Here is a 24223-nt window from a genome sequence, read left to right as displayed (position 1 = left end):
TCTAAGGTCCCCTCGCAGCCTTCTCTTCTCCAGGCTGAACAAGCCCAGCTCCCTCAGCCTCTCCTCGTAGGAGAGATGCTCCAGTCCCCTCCTCATCCTCGTAGCCCTCCACTGGACTCTCTCCAGTAGCTCCTCATCTCTCTTGGTGAACTGGTGCACCCTGCCATGTCCAGCGCCGCAGACCTTTTGCAGTTCCCAAGGCTGGGATTCGCACAGCCGCAGCTGGAAGACTGAGCCCGAGGAATCCTGTTTTCCCCGCTTTTACTCCTGTTTTATTAACAAGGGCTGCGTATAGACACCGAAAGCCTCAGAACTAATTTTGCTTGCCATGTATCAAGGAAAGGCCCGCAGCGGTAGCGTTCCTGCTGCAGTAAACCCTCCTGAGCTCCATGCCTTCAGCTACGGGGACCCTCTGGGTGATGGCAGGAGACAGCAGCCCCAGCACCCACAGCCTGGGCAGCCCGAGGCATCACCTCCTCCTCCCCGCAAGCCGAACGCGGTGCTGCAGCATCCTCAGCCACCCAGGTGGGGACGAACAGGGAGGTTCTCCACCAAAACCATGCTCCTGATCGTGGTTACAGCGATACAGACGCCCGGAGAATCGTCACCGGCACACGAGACTGGACGGATAAGGAAAAAGGGAGGAGAGGGCAAGGGGCAGAGGAAGGCTCATGACAAACCGCTGGTTTCCACTCAGATGCCTCAAGAGAGAGGTCAGCACCTCAGAAATCCCCGACTCGGGGTCTGACGCCCAGCGTCACCCTGCACCCCGCCCGTCCCTCCATGCTCGTGGGCGCTTCTGGGCGCTGCACGGGGCAGCAGCCCGCAGCCGCTCGCTCTGCACGCCCGGCAGGACGCAGACACCGCGCGCAGGAACGGCTCTCCTGAAGGGCAGGGAGCAAGGTGGAGCGGCCCGATGGCAACCCCCCGCTGATGTCTGAGAGCCCAGCACGTCCCTGGCGCTGCACGGACCCTGCCCGCGCCCTGCAGACACCGGGCATTCAGCGGAGCGTGCTCTGCTGTTTGACAAACATTCTCCGCTCCTACAGCCACTTCAGGAGTCGCTACCATCTTCTCAAAAGCCATCCAGGCCAGGAGAAATGCTCTTTCAAGCCAAGCACCCACGTTACTCTAAGGCCCGCACTTGAAGTCTTCCTGATCTTGAGGGTTTGGGCATTTTGGTGGCTCGAGATGAACAACGCCTTTGCCACGCGTCCGCTCATTGCTCGCTCCGCTCCCGGCTCCGTCGCAGCCGCAGGTGTAACCACCGTGCTGCTCCTGGGATCATAATGTTTTGAAAGGAAATTGCCAGCTTTGGTTTCAGACCTCAAAATTGGCTCCTCGAGCACCGGCTCTCCGTGAGCTCCGAATGTGACAATAGTCTGAGAGTGCAAAAAGACTCTGCAAGTAGGAGCTTGTCGTCCTTGAGAATTGTCAGTGCCCAAATACCGAAGAACCAGATCTTCCCTCAAAATGCATTTTGAACCTGCCCCATTAGCCACAGGAGTCGTTTCCAGCCATTGCCCACCAAACCTGAGGCCCTCCAACGGGACCCTCACCTCAGGGTCCGGGCATGGCCACCAGCTCCCCGGCCGCCGCCGCAGCATCGCTGCGCGCCCACAGCCCGCTGCGGAGGGGTGAGCCAGCCCACGTGCTTGGAATGTGCAGAACCGTGACCTCGAGCTACAGCCCCAATGGCCAAGAGAAACCATGAGATGGGCTTTTGCAAAGGTCTCTCCAGCTTCTGACACAAGGAGCAAAGCCAATATCCCCAGTTTACCTCCAAGGACTCCGGGAAGACGTCAAGATGTCAAGGACACCTTGGCAGGTGTCATTTCAATGCACCGAGGCGAAGAGAAGCTTTCATTGAGCTTCACTGAATGAAGCTTTCATTGAGAGAAGCTGTCATTGAAGACCTTGCTTCAGAGACCTGGGACGGCTTCACAGGAGTCACCTGCCACAGAACACCTTGTACTCACACAGGTACCCCTTTTGGGTGCCTTCCTAAGAGAAGGACATGGGAGGAGCAATCCATCGAGCTGGCAGCTCCAGGTCTCAGTAGGACCTTTTTCTGTCTCCCCTTCACAGGGCACTTTCCAAGACCCAGTGACTGACAGTTTGCTGCTCACGCTGTACCTTGTTCCCCATGTTCCAGCCCATAAGACCTCCCACCCTGCTAACTGCTAGCTTCTCATGTCCTACAACCAGTTTCCCCACGTCTTGGGCAGATGCTGGACTCCAGCAAAGGCACCCGAGCTAGGTGGCCACGGCGCTGCCGCTCACGCGGAGGAAGACTCCTGCTGAACCCCACTGGTAGAGAGGAAGTCAGCGATGCTGGTTCAGAGCCCCTTCCGCTTGCAAACTTATTTCCAGTGCGGTCGCAGCCCACCCTTAGCACGGCAGCGCTCTGCAGCCCGGCCTTCACCCAGCTGCTGGCCACGTCCCACAGCCCCCTCTTTCACGTCTCTTCTCTTTTTAATACCTAACAACATTTTTGGGTGTTTTATTTTCTTTTCTCAGACACCAGTTCCCCAGACGCCGAGAAACGAAGGTGACGAGGGGATGGCTCAGGCTCACTGGACGGCACTCACCGCCCTTCTGCCCGGGTTTGCTCCGCACCCTTCGCGCAGCTCCCTCCTTGCGGTGTCCAAGCTCCAACACGCGCCCACGCCAGGACTGGGTCTCACAGCCCGGCGTCACCGAACTTCAGGTCTCCTCCAAGACACGAACAGGCTGTGTCTTCTGCTCGCCCAAACCCAATCTGACATTGTTTGAAGTTTGGTCTATGTAAACACAGCCATCGTGCGAGCTGTGAAACACTTTGATTCCATTTCCTAACCTTTATGGGGACTTTTATATATACTTTCCAGTGATGTACTACATTTCTAAGGCATATGGGGAGCAATAAAGAGTTTCCCTGGAGCTAATTAAGCTAATCCTGGCTTCTAGGTTAAATTTTCTGTAAGATTTTTACCTTGTATCACTAAAATAAAATCACTGTGCTCTTAAGAGAGTGATCATTGGACATCAGACCAACTTTAAATCAGCATCTCTCTCCGCAGGGGATGTCTGAGGGTATTTCCCGAAACCAAACGTTTAAAATAATCTCTTGGGTTTGGCCTGACACACAGAAAAACCTCAAATAAAAAAAAAAATCCTCAAAAGCAGCATTTTCTCCAATTTGCCTCAAGTTACGTATGATGACGAATACTCTCCTCTTGCCCCATAAAGATCCAGCACCCTGACAAATCCAGGGAAAAGCCCCCCTGGCCCCCCCAGATCTCCGAGCGCCTTTCATCAAAGGAAAAACTAACGCTGGAAAACACGTCCCCTTCGTTTTATGGCAATAATGAGTTAAAATCCTGGAAGCCTGGGCCTGGATCCCAGCTATTCATTCCAGTTTCTATTAATGTTTACCACTCTTCTCAGAGAAAAAAAAAAGAGGGGGGGGAGAGAAAAAGAAAAGGGAGGCCTACGAAGGAGAGAGAGGAAAAGCGGGAATCAGCGCTGCTCTCCTGCCGGCGTCGGCACGGGATGCTGCCAGAGCTGCTATTCCCTGCTCACACGGGCGTAGCAACACCAGGAACGTGGTATTTGATCCAAAACCCTTTTTCATCTGTAAAAATAAGTCAGGGGGAGATTTTCTTCTCGGTACAGATGTCAGCTCCACGAAAGCGCCCGTGTCACAACGGGGCTCACCAGCCCTGCACCCCGGCACAGTCAGTGAATGCGGAGGGTGCGAGGGGACATCCCTCCTTCTGCGGTGGAGACCCTCCAGCTCTGTGCTCACCCACCTCCTCCCGTCTGCTCGCTGATCCCAGCACAACAAAATGCCTGGGACAGGGGGAGGAACCTGTCCCAACACCGGAGGGGGAGCAGACACCTTCCCCGCAGCCTTGCTGGGGAGGACCTTGAGCAGAGAGAAGGCTCATGAGAAGGGACTGGGAAGACCTTGAGCAGAGAGGTCACGAATGGGAAGCACCAGCTATGGCAGGTAGCTGCGAGGCAAAACTCCACCGTGTCTCTGTGAACAACCCTGGGGATGGCCATCATTTCCATCAGGAAACTGCCAGTGGGTTTCGCTGGACCGGAGATCTCCATCCCTTCCTCCAACCCACGGGACTCACGCGCTGCCCACGCTAATGCACGAGAATATGCTGTTCCCCTCTCAGCTTCCAGTGGGCTGCTCTCGGGTTATCTTCTGCAGCCTGCTGGGGTCTGTCCTATGCCATCACAACAGGGCTGGGACTGCTCTGCAACGCTCCTCCTGCTCACAAAATCACACTCCTGTCCTGGAAAACCTCATCTCCTCCCTTTCTCTATAGAGAAAAGACTTTCGTGGAAGCTCTCAGCCCACCCCTTGTCCTAAAAGCGAAATGAGAAAGCAGCTCTCCTTTCCTTTGCCTGCCTTTGGCCACAAAGGTCTCGTCCCTCAGAAGCAGCACCTCCTGTTCTGAGGCGAGTTGTCCGCCTCCCTCCTTCAGCAGCAGATGTCTTGCCCCATTCCCGGACCACTTGTGACCCTCCTTGCAAGGTCAGCTTCTCCCCGGGCTTCGGAAATAAATGCCTCATCCTGCCCCGTCTGCCACCCCCTTGCTCGGCCAGCCCCCCCCGGTCCCACTCCAGCCTCAGAAGCCCAAACACTGCCCAGCAATGTGTGGAGGATGAGCTGGCAGCTCCTCCGACCCCCGGGTGCAGCGAGCGGGCTTGGAGCGGTTAACGCCCAGCAGCTGCAATCCCCACCGCAGCCCTAATTGGATTCACAACATGGAGGGGTCAGCAAGAAGCAGGAGGGAGAAGAATCAAAGCAGTGGAAAAAAAGACGCTGTATTCTCGCTTCCCAGACGGAGAGGGAGGAGAGGGAGAAGCCCAAAGAGCAGCATCCACAATGACACCAAGCCACGGCCGGCTGGGAGCATTCAAATTGTCAACAACCCCGTAGAAAAGGCAGACAAATTCCTGTTTTGTACTTGGGAAGAAGCCAGGTGATGTCATCATCTTCTAGGATGATGGTGGAATACTTTCCATTCCAGCAGTAACTCAAGATGTTAAATAGCAGCTACTCAAGTTAAACATTGTTAAATCAGTGCGTCGGGGCAGCGTCGACCCCCGAGTTTTTAAAGAGACGGCTGACGAGCCAGTGGACAGTTCGCGCTCGCTTTCCACGCGCCGCGGAGTAGCAGGACGTTTCAGAGACGTAGGAAAAAGCGATTTGTTAAACGAGGCAGTCTTGGCTATTTTAGGACCGCCACCGCAACGTCAGTACCAGTCAAATAAGGCTGTGCCAGCTGCAGGCTCCGGTCAGCGAAGGATTAGGGGAAGGCAGTAACGGCAGCGCCAGCCTACGTGCATTTATGGAAAACGGATGAAGGAAAATTAGCCTCGTACGGTTTTTTGATGCAATTACAAGATTGGCTGGGAGAGGTAACGGCGTTCACGCGCCGCACCCAAACCTCTGCAGAGCATTGCCCGTGGTCACACACGATATTTTGATTCAGAAATCAGAGGGTCCGCCGACACTGCAGGACATATTCAACGCATTAAAACTTGGCGAGCTCTGGTCTGAGATCTAAGCAGGGAACGTGCAGAGAGCAGGTCTGTTTCTACTAGAGCCAACAAATTTGGTTCGTGCCTCTGGGCTATGTGACCCAGGAGAAAGCCCAAGGCATTCCCAGTAAAGTTAGCTGATGACATGGAAGTTGTAGTGTGGTAAATACTGAAGATGATGGGTTCCTGATCCACAGCAGTCCGGATGCCTCGGCGAGCTGAGCACAAGCAAGGAACGCGTCTTTCAGTACAAACACACGGCAAATCGCACCTCTGGGACAGGGATCTGTGCCCCGGTGCTTATCTGCTCCCAGGCCCACCGGGAAGGACAAGGAGCCTTCAGAAGCACCCAGAGAAACGCCACTGCCAGAACGGTGGAAGCAAAGGGGGAGCTGTAGGAAGAGGGAAATCTCAGCATCCCCTCCAGCACCCAGCTGATCACTATGGCCACCCTGCACGTGGGACGGTGGGTCTGCCCACGGAAAGGCTAAAGCCAGGAAGAGCCAAAAACCTGGCCAAAAACCTTACCAGGGGAGCAGGGGCCAAGGATTGCTCATAAAAAGGCACACGGAAAGCAGAGGTGTGGCGATGGGCAAAGCTCACCGAGGTCCAAGGGGAGGCAGAGCCAGGGTAAGAAGGCAGGAGCGACCGCTGGAAGCGTTTAACGGGCAGTTCTCCATCTCTGGAAACGCTTACACCACGCTTGGCTGTGTCTGCTCCAGCTCAACCAGGAATGCTTCCTGGAAGAAGTTAATTACCCCTAGGGCCTTACAATTTATTGGCCGGGTCCAGCGTTATCAGTGGAGGCCCAGACCCGAAACAGGCATGGAGCCATAAATAGCCTCTTATCTTCAAAACATCACGTACTTACGGGACGTGACTGCAAGACAGCTAGGACATACCCTTCTCCAGCACATCGGAAAGCCACACGCCCCTCCAAGCCCTTAGCACACGCTTGTCCCGCTCCGAAAGCCAAGCACAGCAGAGCTGGGACAGACCCCGACTGCTTCGCACACCTCTGCGATGGAGGAACGGCTCCGGGTCCGCGACACACGTGGACGTGCACACCACTGCCTCTGCACCCGCACCCCGGCACGTGGTGGGGTGGTGGCAGATCTGCTGCGTCGGACCTCGAAATAACATGCAAGCACAGGTAGGGAAGCCCATCATGGAGCCCGTCTGTAGAACAGGACACACATCTGCACGGGCACAGCCCTGCCAACACAGAATCACAGAATGGTGGGGGTTGGCAGGGCCCTCTGTGGGTCACCCAGCCCAACCCCCTGCCCAAGCAGGGTCACCCAGACCAGGCTGCACAGCACCGCGGCCAGGCGGGGCTGGAACATCTCCAGAGAAGGAGACTCCACAGCCTCCCTGGGCAGCCTGGGCCAGGGCTCCGTCACCCTCAGAGGGAAGAAGTTCTTCCTCGGGTTCAGCTGGAGCTTCCTCTGCTCCAGTTTGTGCCCGTTGCCCCTTGTCCTGTCGCTGGGCACCACTGGCAAGAGTCTGGCCCCGTCCTCCTGACCCCCACCCTGCAGATATTTGTAGGCATTTCTAAGGTCCCCTCTCAGCCTTCTCTTCTCCAGGCTGAACAAGCCCAGCTCCCTCAGCCTCTCCTCGCAGGAGAGATGTTCCAGTCCCCTCATCATCCTCGTAGCCCTCCGCTGGACTCTCTCCAGTAGCTCCTCATCTTTCTTGAACTGGGGAGCCCAGCACTGGACACAGCACTGCAGATGGGGCCTCACTGGGGCAGTGTAGAGGGGAAGGAGAACCTCCCTCAACGTACACCTGCCAGCCAGCCCCGTACAGCCCCAGACTGGGATGCCCCAGGTCCCAGCCCGCTGCAGCAACAACCTCTTTAGGGATGGACTTGGGCTGAGCCAGCGCTGCAGCTGACCTGGGTCGGTGGTGGAAATCAGCTGTGGTGTCGGTGGGGCTGGACAGGATGGGCACCAGGCTGTGGGTGCTGGAGCTGGGTCAGGACCCCCACATCCTCCCTCCTGGCCCTCCCCCACAGGGAATGAGCTGGAGGACGGCAGCGCAGGCTCTGAGGGGGACACGCTGCCAAGCCCTCAGGGTGGCCTGGCTCCACCTTGAGCTGCAGATGACAAGTGGCAGCCTGGACCTTCTACAGACCACCTAGGCGACCAGGCTTCTCCTCTTCCCAGCACGCCACCAGCTCCCTTCCTCCTCAGAAACGCCTGTGACCCCAACGGACGATGCCACACGGCTCTGACAGCAAGAGAGTGTCACCATCGGCTTCTGCAGGGCAAAACCACCCCTTGTTACCACGGCAAGAGCAGGACTCCCCGCGCCCGGGACAAAGCAGAGGCTGCCCGCCGCCAACGCGGCGATCAGACGCAGGGGCAGATGTCCTCCAAAGCTGGCGAGGGGCTGGAGACGGACGCAGAGCTCCATGGCTGGGACCTGCCGTCCCCGAGCAGGCAGAGAGCCCCGCGGGCAGCGTCCGTCCACCGCCCAGCCCGGCCGGAGAGCGGGCAGCACCACAGCTCTGCCCGCGCCGCTGCAGCGCGGGGCCAACAGGATCCCAGCATGGTCGGGGTTGGCAGGGACCTCTGTGGGTCACCCAGTCCAACCCTCCTGCCAAAGCAGGGTCACCCAGAGCAGGCTGCACAGGACCTTGTCCAGGTGGGGCTGAAATATCTCCAGAGAAGGAGACTCCACAGCCTCCCTGGGCAGCCTGGGCCAGGGCTCCATCACCCTCAGAGGGAAGAAGTTCTTCCTCATCTTCAGACGGAACGCACGCGGGAGGCAGAGGAGAAACGCGCCGAGCGAGCTGCATGGGAGGCACGGGCGGGGGAGACGGCGGAGAACAGGGAGATGGAGAGAAAAGGCGCCGGCGGGGAGCAGGAGAAGGTGAAGCGGGGAGGACGGGGCTGGGGGGGGGTTGGTGTGGGGTGAGCACGGAGCCCCCCACCAGCGCAGCCCCAAGGAGCCGGGAAGCGAGCGGAGGAGCGGAGAGAAGCGGAGCGGGCGGCCGGCCCCTCGCAGGGCCCTGCGGGATCGGCGAGCGAGGCCCAGCAAAATGAAAATCTCTTCACCACGCAGAATTGTTAACTGCCCCCAAATCCTTTTGTGCTGGGGCCGCAAGCTCAGAAGAGCTTAAGCTGTTAGAGGCATGAACTTCCTCCATAAATATCCCCCGCGCACGCTGCCGGGAGCGGGCTCACGCTGCGGCAGCCAGATGAGAAGCCCAGCAGAGAGCATGAGCAGCTCCTTCCAGCGCCTGGCAGCTGCACCGCGGGGCAGGGTGCTGCTCGGGGTCCCCCTTCCCACCGGGACCCCTCGGCCGGGTGGGACCGGGAGCCACGTCCCCCGTGCTCCCCCGCCACGTCCCGCTCGGGCGACCGCGCTGCGTGAGAGAGCGCTTCGCCCCGAGAGCCGGCTCGGATTTGCTTTTGTTTTGCTTCTGGAAAGGGGCCCAGATTCCCTCCCACCCCTCGAAACGCGAGAGAACCTGCCGGGCACATGGACAAGCCGGCTCCCCAGCACCGGCGGCTCGGACCCTGCCTCCGCGGGGACCGGGGCACGGACACGGCGCGAGGCGGGCAGGGGTGCAGGGCTCCATCCCACAGCCCCTTCCCTTCCTCTGCCCGACCCGGCCAATGTGACCAGCCCCTTCCCCAGTCCTCTGTGGGGCTCACTGGGGGCACTGGGAGACGATGGGGATGCTACGGCTGTGCTGCCAGACCCACGGCTGGCTCTGCTCCCGGTCCCCAGTCTTCTTCTGGAGGCTGCTGGGGGAAAACAGGGTGCGTGTCCCAGTCCGGGAGAGCCCTGGGGTCCCATCCAGCCCTGATCATGCAGCCACATGTGGGAAGGGGAAGGGGAAGGGGAAGGGGAAGGGGAAGGGGAAGGGGAAGGAAAATAGGAAGGGAAAGGGGAAGGGAAAGGGGAAGAAGAAAGGGAAGGAAAAAGGGAAGGGGAAGGGGATGGAGAAGGAGAAGTAGAAAGGGAAGGAGAAGGGGAAGGGGAAGGAATAAAGGAAGGGAAGGGGAAGGGGAATGGGAAGGGGAAGGGGAAGGGAAGAAGAAGTGGAAGGGGAAGGAAAAGGGGAAGGAAAAAGGGAAGGGGAAGGGGAAGGGGAAGGGGAAGGGGAAGGGGAAGGGGAAGGGGAAGGAAAAAGGGAAGCAGAAATGGAAGGGGAAGGAGAAAGGGAAGGAAAATAGGAAGGGAAAGGGGAAGGGAAAGGGGAAGAAGAAAGGGAAGGAAAAAGGGAAGGGGAAGGGGATGGAGAAGGAGAAGTAGAAAGGGAAGGAGAAGGGGAAGGGGAAGGAATAAAGGAAGGGAAGGGGAAGGGGAATGGGAAGGGGAAGGGGAAGGGAAGAAGAAGTGGAAGGGGAAGGAAAAGGGGAAGGAAAAAGGGAAGGGGATGGAGAAGCAGTAGTGGAAGTGGAAGGAGAAGGGGAAGAAAAATAGGAAGGGGAAGGGGAAGGGGAAGGGGAAGGGGAAGGGGAAGGGGAAGGGGAAGGGGAAGGGGAAGGGGAAGGGGAAGGGGAAGGGGAAGGCAGCCCCGGAGCCAGCTGCCCCAAGGAGCCGGCGGGCTGCCGGCCGCCGTGTGATTAATGACGGCGGGGAGCACGGGGCCGGGCGCGCGCCAGCACCGGCTGCAGAAACAGCTGCCGAGGTACCGGACCTCCCCAAACCCTGCTGCTGCGCAGACAAAGAGGAGACTCGGCCTCTCCCTCCTGCTCACTCCCCCCACCTCGGCCCCCCGCTCCTGCCTGCCCTGCCTCCCCTCCCAGCCCCGCCGGGACGGGCTGCAGGGACGGGGCTGGCACGAGGAGGTCCTGGGAGCCCTGGGCCACGCACAGGGACCGTCCCTCGGCTGGGCTGACACCGGGACCGGGGAGACCCAACGAACCGCTGCTGCGTTGGAGCGAAGCGGGGCGCAGGGCTCGGTCTGCTCGGGGGGAGAAAAAAGCAGTCGAGATGGAAAAGCTGACGTGAATCATTTCGGCTCCCTGGCGTTGCTACGAATGCTTCACCTGGGCGTTGGAAAGCGCCCGTCCTCCCTTCGAGGCTGCGACTAGCCAGGCTGCCTGTCCATGCCGCGCTGCAGCTGTACTTGCTCCACAGCATCACCGAATGCCAGCACGGCAGGGGGTGGCAGGGACCTCTGGGGTCACCCAGCCCAAGCCCCTGCCCAAGCAGGGTCACCCAGAGCAGGCTGCACAGCACCGCGGCCAGGCGGGGCTGGAATATCTCCAGAGAAGGAGACTCCACAGCCTCCCTGGGCAGCCTGGGCCAGGGCTCCGTCACCCTCAGAGGGAAGAAGTTCTTCCTCATCTTCAGCTGGAGCTTCCTCTGCTTCAGTTTGTGCCCGTTGCCCCTTGTCCTGTCACTGGGCACTGCTGGAAAGAGTCTGGCCCCGTCCTCCTGACCCCCACCCTGAAGATATTTGGAGCCATTTCTAAGGTCCCTTCTCAGCCTTCTCTTCTCCAGGCTGAACAAGCCCAACTCCCTCAGCCTCTCCTCGCAGGAGACATGCTCCAGTCCCCTCCTCATCCTCGTAGCCCTGCGCTGGACCCTCCCCAGTAGCTCCTCCTTGCTTGCTGTCCCCGTCCCCGTCCCTGTCCCTGCCACAGCTGGAGGACACCTGATCACCCCGAGTTCAGCTGGAAGAGACGTTTGGTGGCTCAGTGAGGAGTGGCTCAAAGCACAGATGTTAAGTAACTCCCCTGCACATCAGGATGCTTGATGCATGAGCAGCCCAGCCGCCAGCAGAAGACGCAGTACCCTCTCCAAGGGACCATCCATCCTGCAGTCCCAACCGAGCACAGCCAAAGTCCGTCTGTCCCCCTCTCTGGCACATCCATCTCCCCCCCTACCAGCATCTTCCCCACGCTTGCTTGGTGCTACCTGGCCACCCCTTCCCACAGCGAGCAGAGAGGAGACACAGCTCCTCCCTTCTGCTCTGCAGTGCCCACCGACGTATCCACAACTGATCTCGGAGAAACCCCAGCTCTGCTCAGAGCGTGCAGATGCTGTTGAAACCGCAATGGCGTTTTGATATTTGGTTGGGACAGATGAGAGAAGAGTCCGTTTGCCAAAGGCCATGGTTTGCTCTGGGCATGGTACAGCCACAGGTGCCCAGTAAACAAGCAGCTCTCAGGCCCCCATCTCCCTCCCAACAACTCCAGCAGCTCCTTCCTCTCCCTCACAGAATCACAGAATGTTAGGGGTTGGAAGGGACCTCTGTGGGTCATCTAGTCCAACCCCCTTGCTGAAGCCCAGGTAGACTTTACTTCCCCTGTGCCATCTGCGCAGCTGGGGAGGAACACAGAGATGGCTTTGGGCATGATGCTTTAAGGGAGGGTGGTGCAGAACCTCTCGCTTGCCAAGGTCACACTGTGCCTATAGAACCACGCTGACTCCATGGTGTTCATGAGCAGGCACTCCTGGAGTCTGTTTTAAACATCTCCAGGGCAGGAGAACATCTCCAGGGGCAGGAGAACATCATCTCCAGGGACAGAAGAACATGTCCAGGGACAGGAGAACACCTCCAGGGCAGGAGACCTCTGGCTGCTGAGGGAGCTCAGGAGCCAGGCTCAGAGGTGCCCAGTCTGGAGAGGTGAGCCTGGTCCTGAATAGCCTGTGGCCATGTCCCACCCTGGGCCGTTGGCACCTCACCAGGAAAATGCTGCAGACACTTTGTTCCCTCCCACCACATCATCTTTGGGTGCCTGCACTCCTCCTCCCCTCACCCAGAAGCATTTGAGCCCACACCAAGGCACAGGGAAACCAAAGTGGAAGCAGCCCCAGTATTTCAGGACGGGACTGCAGGTGGGTGGCACGCACCACGCCTACACACACGTGTTCCTCCAAGACCTGGAGAGCACGGAGGGACCAGCAGCAGGCCAGCACCCTGGACTCAGCAGCTCGAGGACACAGAGGTAAAGGCGGAGCCTCTGCAATGGACGGGTGAGCCTGGGGCTGGAACCGAGGAGTGGGGAAGGAGTCAGCGTCCACACACACGCTCCTCTCCCATACCGCTGCGTTCTCCTCTCCCACCCCTGCCCAAGGAGATCATTCCCAGGCGGCTCATGCAGATCCCAGCTGCAAATCCCGTTTTCCACCACCGGCACAGCCCACCAGCAGCGAGGCGAGCGCACGGAGCGAGACCGAAGGTGAGCGGTTACCTCTGCATACGGTCCCATTTTCCACCGACTCGTAGCCCGGCCGGCACATGCATCGGCCGATGGGCACCAGCCACTCGCCATCCCCGTTGCAGTACAGCTTGATCGGCACGTCCACCTCCTCCGCGTTGGTGATGCACGTCCCCCGGGCTGCCACCAGCGAGGTGCTCTCCGCTCCCGAGAGGGTTTCTTGGAAGACAGCCCCGTTCTGGATCACGCGGGGACATTTGCGGTAGAAGACACGGACAGCAATCAAGGACATGCAGCCTCCGTAGTCCTGAAAAGCCAGGTAGAAACCGTTCTTGGAGACAGGCCCAAAACTGCGCACCTCGGTGTTGATCTTCATCACCCGTCCACCTAGGTCCACCTGCGAGAAGCTCTCGTCAGCAGCGATTGTGTCTACCTTCATCCAAGGGTTCTCCATCCAGTTAGGAAAAGTCTTGGTGGCCGAGTCAAAGTCCGACTCGAAGTAGTAGAGATTAAAAGTCTCCTTACAGGAGCCTGGGACATTGGGGATGCTGCTGCAGTCCCGGACAGAAAATTTCATCTCCACGTGGATGCGGTGCGCCCCTCGCCTCCGGATGTACTTGGTCCGGAGCCAGTTGTTTTGGCTGGATTCAAAGACGTTGCACACCTGGTAGGTGCGAATCGTGTTCATGTTCTCATCGTACCCGCTCACCTCTTCCCACTGCGGATGGGACACAGAATGTCAGAGAATCACAGAATCACAGAATCATCAGGGTTGGAAAAGACCTCTAAGATCATCAAGCCCAACCCTCAACCCAACCCCACCAGGCCTGCTAAACCATGTCCCAAAGTGCTACATCTACACATTTTCTGAACCCCTCCAGGGATGGTGACTCCACCACTGCCCTGGGCAGCCTGTTCCAATGCCTGACCACTCTCTCAGTAAAGACATTTTTCCTAATGTCCAATCTGAACCTCCCCTGACGCAGCTTGAGGCCATCGCCTCTCGTCCTATCGCTGGTTCCTTGGGAGAAGAGACCAACCCCCCCCTCACTACACCCTCCTGTCAGGCAGTTGTAGGGAGCGAGAAGGTCTCCCCTCAGCCTCCTCTTCTCCAGACTGAACAGCCCCAGCTCCCTCAGCTGCTCCTCATCAGACTTGTTCTCCTGACCCTTCACCAGCCTCATTGCTTGCCTCTCCCCAGCCCCACCAGTACCAAATGGGCAAGCTCTGGCTGCCCCACACCCTGCCCTCCCCATCACGCCGGCAGCCCTTTCGGTGCCCAGCACCTCACCAGAGCACAGCTCCAGCACCACCCTGCAACACCCCACACCTACGAGCCCCTGCCCCGCTCCAAAAGGGTCTGACCCACACCTCATGCCATGGGGACGAGGTGGCCCAAGCCCTCTGCAGAGCCCGGGGCCACCTCTCTGCCGGGCAGCAGGACATGGTGGGGCCACGCACCTCCTCTGCAGGCAGTGATGTCTTTAGCAGGGGCTCCCACCCGTGGGCTGCACTCTACGGCAGAGCCTCCCAGCAAGCCAACACGATGCCTTCAGCAGATGTATTCCCACCGGGGCTGCTACGGTTACAGACGTGGCAGACAGGACCCCCGTTCTCAGCGGCTCGTAACGTGGCCCTCAAACCTCCTCGCCAGCTGCAGCCCGAGCACTGGTGCGGGCGGCCGGCCCGTGGCCGGTGGCCTCTCCGTCCCCAGAGGCAGGAGGGAAGGTTTGCGGGAGCCCGGCTGGCCCCGCTGCGTACCCAGACAGGGAGATGCTGGGCTAGATCCCGCTGGTAGCCCTCAGCCCTGCCCCTTCAAGGGCCAGTGTGCTTTGGGGTCCCTCCCACAGGTGGGCGCGGGTCCCAGCCCCGGATGTCCTAAACTGGATCTGAGGGATGTCCTAAGAGCCGTGGCACCACAGAAACATCCTTGCCAGCAAGACATCTCGGAGCTGACACACCTCGCCACGGGAAGCTCAGCCCAGCTCCACCACCGACTAACGGCTGCCTCCGCCAGCTCTGGAGGAGTCTTTGCAGAGCTCAGGGCCGCTGTGACACCTCCTGGCCCTGCCCAGCTCCCTGCCCTTTCCCCAGGCTGTTTTTTTTTCCTGAATCCTTCAGCGCTTGTCGTTGTCTCCATCTCCATCGAAGGACAGGGAGATTCCAGCTCTGCGGAGAGGGACCTGGGTGTCCTGGTGGACGACAGGTTAACCATGAGCCAACAGTGTGCCCTGGCTGCCAAAAAAGCCAATGGGATCCTGGGGTGCATCAAGAAGAGTGTGGCCAGCAGGACAAGGGAGGTTCTCCTTCCCCTCTACACTGCCCTGGTGAGGCCTCATCTGGAGTACTGTGTCCAGTTCTGGGCTCCCCAGTTCAAGAAAGATGAAGAGCTACTGGAGAGAGTTCAGCAGAGGGCTACAAGGATGGTGAGGGGACTGGAACATCTCCCCTACGAGGAAAGGCTGAGGGAGCTGGGCTTGTTCAGCCTGAAGAAGAGAAGGCTGTGAGGGGACCTTATAAATGCCTACAAATATTTGAAGGGTGGGTGTCAGGAGGATGGGGCCAAGCTCTTTTCAGTGGTGCCCAGTGACAGGACAAGAGGCAATGGGCACAAACTGAGGCACAGGAAGTTCCAGCTGAACCCGAGGAAGAACTTCTTCCCTCTGAGGGTGACGGAGCCCTGGCCCAGGCTGCCCAGGGAGGCTGTGGAGTCTCCTTCTCTGGAGATATTCCAGACCCGCCTGGACAAGATCCTGTGCAGCCTGCTCTGGGTGACCCTGCTTCGGCAGGGGGGTTGGACTAGACGACCCACAGAGGTCCCTTCCAACCCCTACTATTCTGTGATTCTGTGATTCTGGGTGATGCACCAGGCAAGGGCAGAGCTGCAGCTCTGCCACCACTCCTCTGCAGTCCACACAGACCGGGCAGGATCCTGGTGGGAGGAGAACCTTTCACTTGGCTCACCAGAGCATCTCCCCCAGCCCAGACCTTTCCGGAGGGCAGAGCATCTCCCTGTGCTGCCCGCTCCCCACCCGCAGCACCCTCATGACGCTGGCGGTAGGGACCGGGGTCCGGCTGGCGTGTGACGCGGTCCCCGCCAGCTGGAACGCCTCCTCACCAACTTGCTCGTGAACCTGCTGAAGTGGGAGCCGAGCGGTTTCCCACGGATGCGAAACCCTGAGCACAACCCTGCTCTGGATGCGGGATCGTGACACCCAGGGCAGGGCGGCAGCACAGCCCGGACCCAGCACCGGCGCCAAGACCGAGGTCCGCAGGGAAAATCCTGCCGGAGCAGAGCACCCCCAGCCCCTCGGCCTGCCAACGGCCTCACAAGGGCACCCGGCACTGCAATGGGAGGCTCAGGAGATGGGAGACAGATTGCTCCTCGCACATCCAGGCGAACAGCACGACAGAAGGCTGTCAGGGAAGATTCCAAACAGCTCCAACCACTCCTGATTGGCAGTGGCTGCAAATCTGCTGCCGTCGCTGCGGGAGGAGGAGAGCATCCTCGCAAAACGCAGGGGGAACATTTGCTTCATCTTCCAGAAATAAATTGGGTGTGATAGTGGAAAATTGCAGGCTCTCCCTGCTTTTTAGGGCACCGGTTGGCAGGGGGGTGAAGGAATCAAGGACAAAGCACAGCGAAGCAATCGCCTCCCACGTGGTTCTCGCTCGCCTGGACCACTCCTGACACCCACTCCAAAACAGCGTGGCAGCCACCAAGACCCAGGGATGGGTGCCCAGTACCGTCCCCGTCCCCACCCACGCCTGCACAGCCCCCAGGGAAGGCTCGGGACATGCCCTGGTCGGGCACAAGCAGGTGGAAGGAGAGTCTCTCCAGCTTGGGGCTGGACAGTGCATGGTGGCACCTGGGCATGAGGAGACTTACGAGCGGCTTGGGAGCTCCACAACCACAAAAAAAACAACTGTTTGGGCTTTCAGCTCATTAATAATCACCAAGGAGGCAATAAAACAGGAGAAGCACCCAGCAGCTTTTGTTTTCCAGGGCATGCTGGCTTGCCGAAGCCAAGGCACCCGCGGACAGGATGCTCTGCCTTGTGCCGGCAGCGGGCAGGAGGCTGCGCCGGGAGATGCCGTGAAGGCACCGCAGCGTCGGCACCGAGACGTGCACAGTGCAGTGCCTGGAGGTGGGGACAGGAGAAGATCCCACCAGCAACGCCAGGGCTGTGCTGGTCTTTCCAGACAGGCATCTCCATCCGGCTGGGGATGGGGGACCTGGGAGCACCCCAGCACCCTCCCGCACCCCCGCAGCAGCGAGCGGGGGGCTCCCGAGCTCCCTTTTCTCAGCTGGGAGAGAAAGTCACCCCTGCGCGCCAGCCCCTGCGCTTCCTCAGCGCTTAATTAGAAGCCTCTCCCTTTCTCCTCGCTCTCTAATTAACATGCCGGGAGCTCAAAAGAAGAAGGCAGCACAATAATCCGGGGAGACGGCTTCCAGCAGGCGCCGGCCTCATTACCGCGGGGCTGGGGAGCGGGGAGCAAGGCGTGCTTCCCATGTGGAAACACCGCAGACAAGGAAGGCTGGGCGAGGAGAGAAAAAGACTTGACCTCTGCTCCCACCCATTGTGCGCCCGGCATCCCCCCTCGGCAGCCAGGCTCGTGGCCGGGCTCGCGGCGTTATCGTGGTGATGGGGGACCGGTGCCGGCAGCACCCGCATCCCGGCGCGGCAGGGCGGCCGGGCTGCTCGGGAGATGGGTTTCATCTCCCCGATGGAGGCTTTTCTTGGCCATTTCTTTTCTTCTGCCAAGTCGGCTCGGGGAGGGGGCTTGCTGTCAGCCCCAGGGTGAGGTCCACAGAAGCGTCTTCATCCAGCCCCCACGGAGGATGGGTGCAGGGCAGGATGCAGCCTGAGCTACCACCTCCACGCACAGGGATGGGAACCATCTCCAGGCTTTGGCTGGGCCACCCAAGCCCAGGGGTGCAGGTCAGGGGTGTTGGGTCCCGGGGCTCCACACTGCTGCCGGCCACCACGCAGCCAGCGCAGGGTGGGATGCTCTGAAGAACCTCGATGACCCACGCAGACCCCGCGGGACACGGAGGTGGCAGGGGCTGCTCTGATTGTGTCGTGAGCTGAAGGGTGCAGAGATGCACTGCCTTGTCCAAGAGCTTCTGTAAAGGAGCTTGTTTGGGTGGTCTGGGATGATTCTATGATTCTGTGTGGCTCGGGGGACTCTTGGCACCAGGAAAGCGGAGAGACGGTGGCTGCTGAGCCAGCAAACGGCCCTCCATGAGATGCCAGGGATGCTGGACAGTCATTTCACGGCTTGATCAAGTGGCTGCCATGGGTGCAACCTCGCAGGCCAATGTCCTCGTCCTTTTCTGCTACAAGTGACTGGCAATGGAATAACAAGTGAGCTACTGAGGAAGAAGATGGTGGCCACTGACATTTTGTTTCTCCCCCTCTCTGATTTTTAAGCGGTTGCAGGCCAGCTTTATGGAGGAGTATGATTCCTCCAGTATCACGTTGGCCTGATGCTGTCGGGTGAGAATCACACTGGGGTAGCTTTTGGAAGCATCACCTCCTAGAAAACTACTGGAAACTTCAGCCGTCATCTTCCTTTCTGCTCTCCCCACTAGACCAAGGCACTTTGCTTCAGTGGGTGACTTTCACTGAGCCAACCCACCTACGTTCACGAGCAGCAGGAGACCCCAAACCAGGCTCTGGACCCCCGTAAAGCGACGGGATAACTTACCCCCGAGGGAGGGTGCACCGTCCAGCCCAGCTCTGCTGTTGCCGTTGTGGAGTCCATCAGCGTCTCTGCGGGAGGAAGGTGAAACAAGGAGTCAGCGGCCGTCCCGTGAATGGCTTGAGGTTGGCGAAGTAGAAAGGGTCCCTCCACCAGCTCTGCTTCCCCATCCATTGCCTGTTGCTCCCTGGCCCCCTTGCCTCCTGCAACGCACGAGGGGATGAGCTCTCCCACCCACCAGCCCAGATGGACTTTCCTCCTCACTATCTGGGGTAACAGGGCCCCGGAGCAGCTCTGCTGCTGCAGACGAGGAGCCCAGCCCAAGCGGGTTTCCTCCATCACCTTCCAGCTTCTTCTGCAACAGCAGGATATTTTTTCCCCAGCGTTTCGCACGGTAGGCAGAATCCTTGGCGATGCGGCAGCACACGGGCAGGAACAGCACTTTTAGGACTTAAAAGCACTAAAAAATTAAACCAGCGTTAAAGCTGATTTTCCAGGCGATTTGGGCTGAAATAGGTCAGGCAATGCTACCACCAGCCGGCACGGACCAGGGAAAGTCTCCGTGAGACACGTCGGCAGCGAAGCCTCCTCGTCCTTTCTGTGGCTCGTTACGCTTCCAGCACTGAAGTCTTTTCCCACCCCAAGTAGTCACGGGCTGGTCTAACCACCCCCACTCACGGCATGAGAAAGGATGCTCGGGTTATGGTCCCCCAATTCTTGGCCTACTGTGTGTAGGTGTTCCCCACCCACCATGGCTGCCCCATCAGGAACAGAGCGGACAGACGCTTCCACGAGCGGTTTCCACAGTCGGACTGCCCGTCCTTCCTCCAGCTCCGCAGTCGCAACCCCTGCTGCAACACGGGGATTCCTCTGCGCCTTGCCCAGCGCTGACATTTTCAGGAAGCAGGGCAGGAGTTTGGGAAATGGGGCTTAGAAATCGCCCCCCAAGGTTTCTGCACCCCGAGGCTGGGCATGGGAAAAGCACGACGCGTGTGGGACAGACTGTACAGGCCAGTGATCCTCTGCCCGAGGCCGAGGTGATGCCCACAGAAGAAACTCTGCCCTCTGCTTCGTAGGGAGAATGTGATCCCGCACCCGACTCCCGCGCGTGCCCTCGGGATGCCAACCCCATCTGGAGCGCTGCTGGGAACCATCCAGGGCACGCACGCGCAGGACACGAGCACAAAACCCGGCTTGCAGCTTCCCTGTCCCTGCCCTCCCACTCACTGCCGGACGGGCGGGCAGACCGTCCAGCTTCAGGGCTCTGCTGCTCTCACGAAAAACCATCTCACGTACACCCAGCCCCACGTCAGCTCGCTGGGAGTGCTCCACCAGGAGAACCCCAATATAGTGAAGATCTCCAGCCACCATGCTACAACCCAACAAACGGTGCCAGCTCCCAGAGCTACAACAGGGACGGAGAGGCACCGGCTGTAACCGTGTCCTGCTGCCGCTCCTCACCACCAAACCACCAAGCATCCTGCCACCAACCCCCTGAAAGCATCTCCACCAAGAAGGCCAATGGGATCCTGGGGTGCATCAAGAGGAGTGTGGGCAGCAGGGCGAGGGAGGTTCTCCTCCCCCTCTACACTGCCCTGCTGAGGCCCCATCTGCAGTGCTGTGTCCAGTGCTGGGCTCCCCAGTTCAAGAGAGATGAGGAGCTACTGGAGAGAGTCCAGCGGAGGGCTGCGAGGATGAGGAGGGGACTGGAGCATCTCTCCTGCGAGGAGAGGCTGAGGGAGCTGGGCTTGTTCAGCCTGGAGAAGAGAAGGCTGAGAGGGGACCTTAGAAATGCCCACAAATATCTGCAGGGGGGGGTCAGGAGGATGGGGCCAGACTCTGTTCAGTGGTGCCCAGCGACAGGACAAGGGGCAACGGGCACAAACTGAAGCAGAGGAAGCTCCAGCTGAACCCGAGGAAGAACTTCTTCCCTCTGAGGGTGACGGAGCCCTGGCCCAGGCTGCCCAGGGAGGCTGTGGAGTCTCCTTCTCTGGAGATATTCCAGCCCCGCCTGGCCGCGGTGCTGTGCAGCCTGCTCTGGGTGACCCTGCTTGGGCAGGGGGTTGGGCTGGGTGACCCCCAGAGGGCCCTGCCAACCCCACCATGGTGGGATTCAGTGATTCTGAGATTCTCTGCTTCCACTGTGTGGAACAAGATGAAGGAAGGAAAGCTCAGCCTTGAGCAGACCCCTCCTTTAAGAGACAAGCGCGGGTGCAGAAACGCCGGCTCTTCAGCCGGCCCAGCAGCGCGCGTGAGCTCCGCTCCTGCCGTTCGCGAGCCAAAAAGCGCCTCCGCGCAGACCTGCTCCTTGCACCTACTCCTGGCAGTAAATCATTTTCAGACTGCGGGTTGTTCGTTACTCCTGGTTAAAGCCAGCGGTTTCCAGTTCACAGGAAACCAGGATTTCAAAATTTGGTTTTATTCCAACAGTAAAAAAGCAAAAATAGTGCTTTTCAAATTTTCCCACTACGAAGAGTTCTGGAAAACAGCTAGTCCAGAAATGTTCTCATTCAGCTTTATGAAATGTCTTTTCAAAGTGAATATTTGTTTACACAGTTCCATAATCGTGTTTATTTTATCACAGTATCTGGCTTTTTCATTAAAACATCAGTTTCACTTTGATCTATAAGGAAAATAACATTTTCCACCCAGTGCCAGCTAGAAGCTGCATTACTTTAAAAAAACCTTAAATTTGTTACTTTATCTTCGCTATCAGTGACAGTGGTGCATAGTGAGTATATTAATAGCAGTGACCACCACGTTAAAGAAGATACACTCTAAAACAGTATAAATAATTCCCCCAAATTAAAAAGAACATCTATTTCGAAGCATTTTTCATTCGTAGCAGCCTTTTATTTAATGAAAACTGGGCGCAAGGGAAATGCCGTGCCCGGTGCGTGCTGGCCGAGCACGCTGCCCGCAGCAGGAGAACCGCGCACCTCCTTGGAGCTCTGCATCGTCCTCCGCCGCCCCAAGGACGGCTGGTTTGGACACCAGGCAGCGAGGAGCAGAGATCTGCAGGTTTCAAGCAGGTTTTTCCAATGGTCAATTATCTTCTCGTAAATCAAAAAGATCTTTTCGGCCTGAATTTGCACTACTCGGCTGCCAGCTATTTTCCTTCTGCTCGTAGAAAGACTCTGTTATCCAAAACCTCCTTTTCTCTCGTGACGCTTAAGGGTGGCAAATGAATCATCCCCAAGATAACTAATTAGCGGAGCTTCCCGACTCTGTCCTCCTCAGACCGGCTGCTTTCTTTGCGGCTCCCGTTTCTCAGCCTTCTCTGCGCAGGTGGACCCCAAGCCTGTGGTTCCCATTGCGCACGGCCGCAACGCCCCTTCGCGCCCCTTCCTCCACAGATCTTCTACCAAACTGCTGCCCTGTCCGAAGCCCGTCTGGAGACGGCTCGGCGTGTTAGCACCTGGCAGGAGTTGTTGGAATTACAGAAAATTGTGAATAACGGGTTCCCATGAATCAGAGCGAACCCGGTTAGCCGCGCTGACGGCCAAAGGGGATGTGACGCCAGGGTGGGTTTCAGTGGTGGTGGTGGGTTTGCTCCATCAGCCGTCGATGGTTGACTTCAGAGCACCTTCTTGCCCAAATAATGGCCTGCCCCAGAGTTATCTTGCCTGTATATCTGGCCAGGAGCACCCCTCACCCTCCACCTGTGGTCAAGAGGCCACGTGGCCCTCCCGGGAAGATCCCTGTCTCATCCCAGAGAACCTTCTCACTCCCAAACAAAGCAAGCACATGCCTTCATTTCTCCCGCAAGCAAAATCAGGAGCTACATCCAATGGCCAACCTCTCATCTGCACGGGCTTCTCTCTGCCTCTTGCCCAGGCTCAGACCTGCTCAGATCAGCAAGAAGCAGCGGTGGGCAGACAGCGGGGGGATGAAGGCCCTGTGAAGACACGCAGCCAAGCCCAGCTCTGACATCCCATCCCAGAAGTGCTGGCACAGAGTCCAAACTAGCAACCAATAAACCAGGAAGGTCTAAGAAAGCAAGACGAGGCCTTACCACCCACCCCAGCCACACGACAGCAAGGCTGAGATTCCCCCCGGGTCTATTCCTCCTTCGGCTGGAGGGGTTTTTATTGCTGCAAGGGGACTGCGGAAGCTCATCAAAGAGGAGTTTGCGAGATGATTGATTGTGGTCTGCAAGGATCTACGTCGGGGGAAAGCAGCAGCAAACAGAGCTCCTTAGCCCGTGAGGGAGGTCGCAGCTACAGCTCTGCCCGGGAGCTGACCTTAGTAAGACACATGGAAAACAAGATTCAGTTTTACCAGGGAAGGTAATCACCCCGAAGAGCAATTGCCAAGAGATGCAGATCTTGCACCATGTCCTTGCCCATCCCAGGTGAGCCAGGAGCTGGAGAAGCACGTGTTGCAGGGCCACATGCTGGGCAGGAGGTGGCCTCGGTTCCTTCTGGCCGTCAAGGTATGATAACTGAGGAAATATGGACATCTCTGAGTGGACTGGGGACTCCAGGCACCACGACGTCACTCATACAGAGTCCTGCGACCAGTGCAAGCCCCATATGAGGCCTGATGAGCCCCAAAGAATGGGAACCCACCATCCTTGAGGCAGCTCCTCCATCCACAGCAGTCCCAATAGGCACTCAGCCCCTTGCAACACCTGTGCCCACAGTGACCCATGACGGGCTGCCGTGGCCATCCCTCACCCAGCAGGTCTCCAGTCGATGGTTGGACTTGATGATCTTAGAGGTCTTTTCCAACCTTAATGATTCTACAATCCTACCTGCGGGTTGGCATGTGCTCATACCCCACTCCAAGCACCCAGCGAGACCCAGCTCCTGAGCTGGGGAGAACGAAGATGGACCAATTTCTGGATGGGCAACCCCAAGCCCAGCTGTTAGCTCCCTGCCAGCCATGGAGAGGAGAAGGTGCCTGCTTCAACCAGCAAACCCAGCAGCTTTGCTCGCTGTCACAGCCAACGCTTCCATGGTGCCATCCTGCCGGTTTGGCAGTACCAAATAGCGGGGTGAGGGGCTGGTGCCTCAGCAGCCCCATAAAGACCCCCCTGACATCCAGGACAGAGCAACCCCCCAGCAACGAAGGTGACAACATGGAGGAAAGCCAGGCAGGAGCGGCAGGGGTGGGTGTCTGGCCCCTGGCCCATCTCTGGCGGCTGGCGATAGCTGCAGCTCGGTGAAACGCTCTCCCCGGAGCAGCATTTTCTCAATATTGTTGTTTGTGTTCCTCCCTCCTGCGTGTTTATCTGCAGATTCACATGCTAGCCACGGCATTATAAATAAATCTGCAGCTGCTCGAAACCAGCAGGCGCAACTCTGGCCCGCTTCCCACCAGGAACCGCGCTGCTCCCCACGGGACGGTTAGGAGATAAGTGCCTGTCCTTTTCACTTTGAAGATGCTTTCAATAAGCAACTTTCTGCCCACGCCGGGGCCCGTCGTCGGCTCGGCTGCCTGCTACGAGGGCGTGACGGGGCTCCGGCTCGAGCACTTGGCATCTAAAGATGCGTCACCACCACCTCGAGATGCTCACGGCCACGCCAAGATGCCATCAGGTGGATGATCTGGGTGTCAGTGACCTGGGCGGGGGGCTCCTACACTTCCACGTGGTCTTCTTGCTGTTCAGCCACAAGCGAGGTGAGCGTGGGGATCTCCGCTGCCCCAGCTTTTCCCATCTGGCCAGGTCAGGACTGGGACTGGTGGGCAGAGCTGGGAGGAGAGGACAGGACTGGGACCACGCTGGGTGCTGGTGGTGACTGGGGACACCAGCACAGACGGCCAGGACTGGGGATGGAGAGTGACGGGACCAAGGGACAGCGGCAGAGACGCTGCAGGGGCAAGGGATGAACAGG

At 58.7% G+C, this 24223-nt stretch overlaps 1 protein-coding gene across 2 annotated transcripts in view; it reads right to left on the bottom strand.

Moving 5' to 3' along the window:
• The window catches only part of EPHB2 (EPH receptor B2), a 148734-nt gene that overhangs the window by 83028 nt on the left and 41483 nt on the right, over positions 1-24223 (bottom strand). For both annotated transcript variants that reach the window (XM_075437178.1, XM_075437179.1), the window contains exons 2-3: positions 18390-18454; positions 12711-13395 (exon numbers count right to left, since the gene is read on the bottom strand). In XM_075437178.1, the coding sequence (XP_075293293.1) occupies positions 12711-13395; positions 18390-18454 (750 nt within the window). The remainder of the gene's footprint in view (positions 1-12710; positions 13396-18389; positions 18455-24223) is intronic.

Source organism: Opisthocomus hoazin, chromosome 16, assembly GCF_030867145.1.
Source record: "Opisthocomus hoazin isolate bOpiHoa1 chromosome 16, bOpiHoa1.hap1, whole genome shotgun sequence".
NCBI lineage: Eukaryota > Metazoa > Chordata > Aves > Opisthocomiformes > Opisthocomidae > Opisthocomus > Opisthocomus hoazin.
This window is presented reverse-complemented; position numbering and strand designations above follow the sequence as displayed.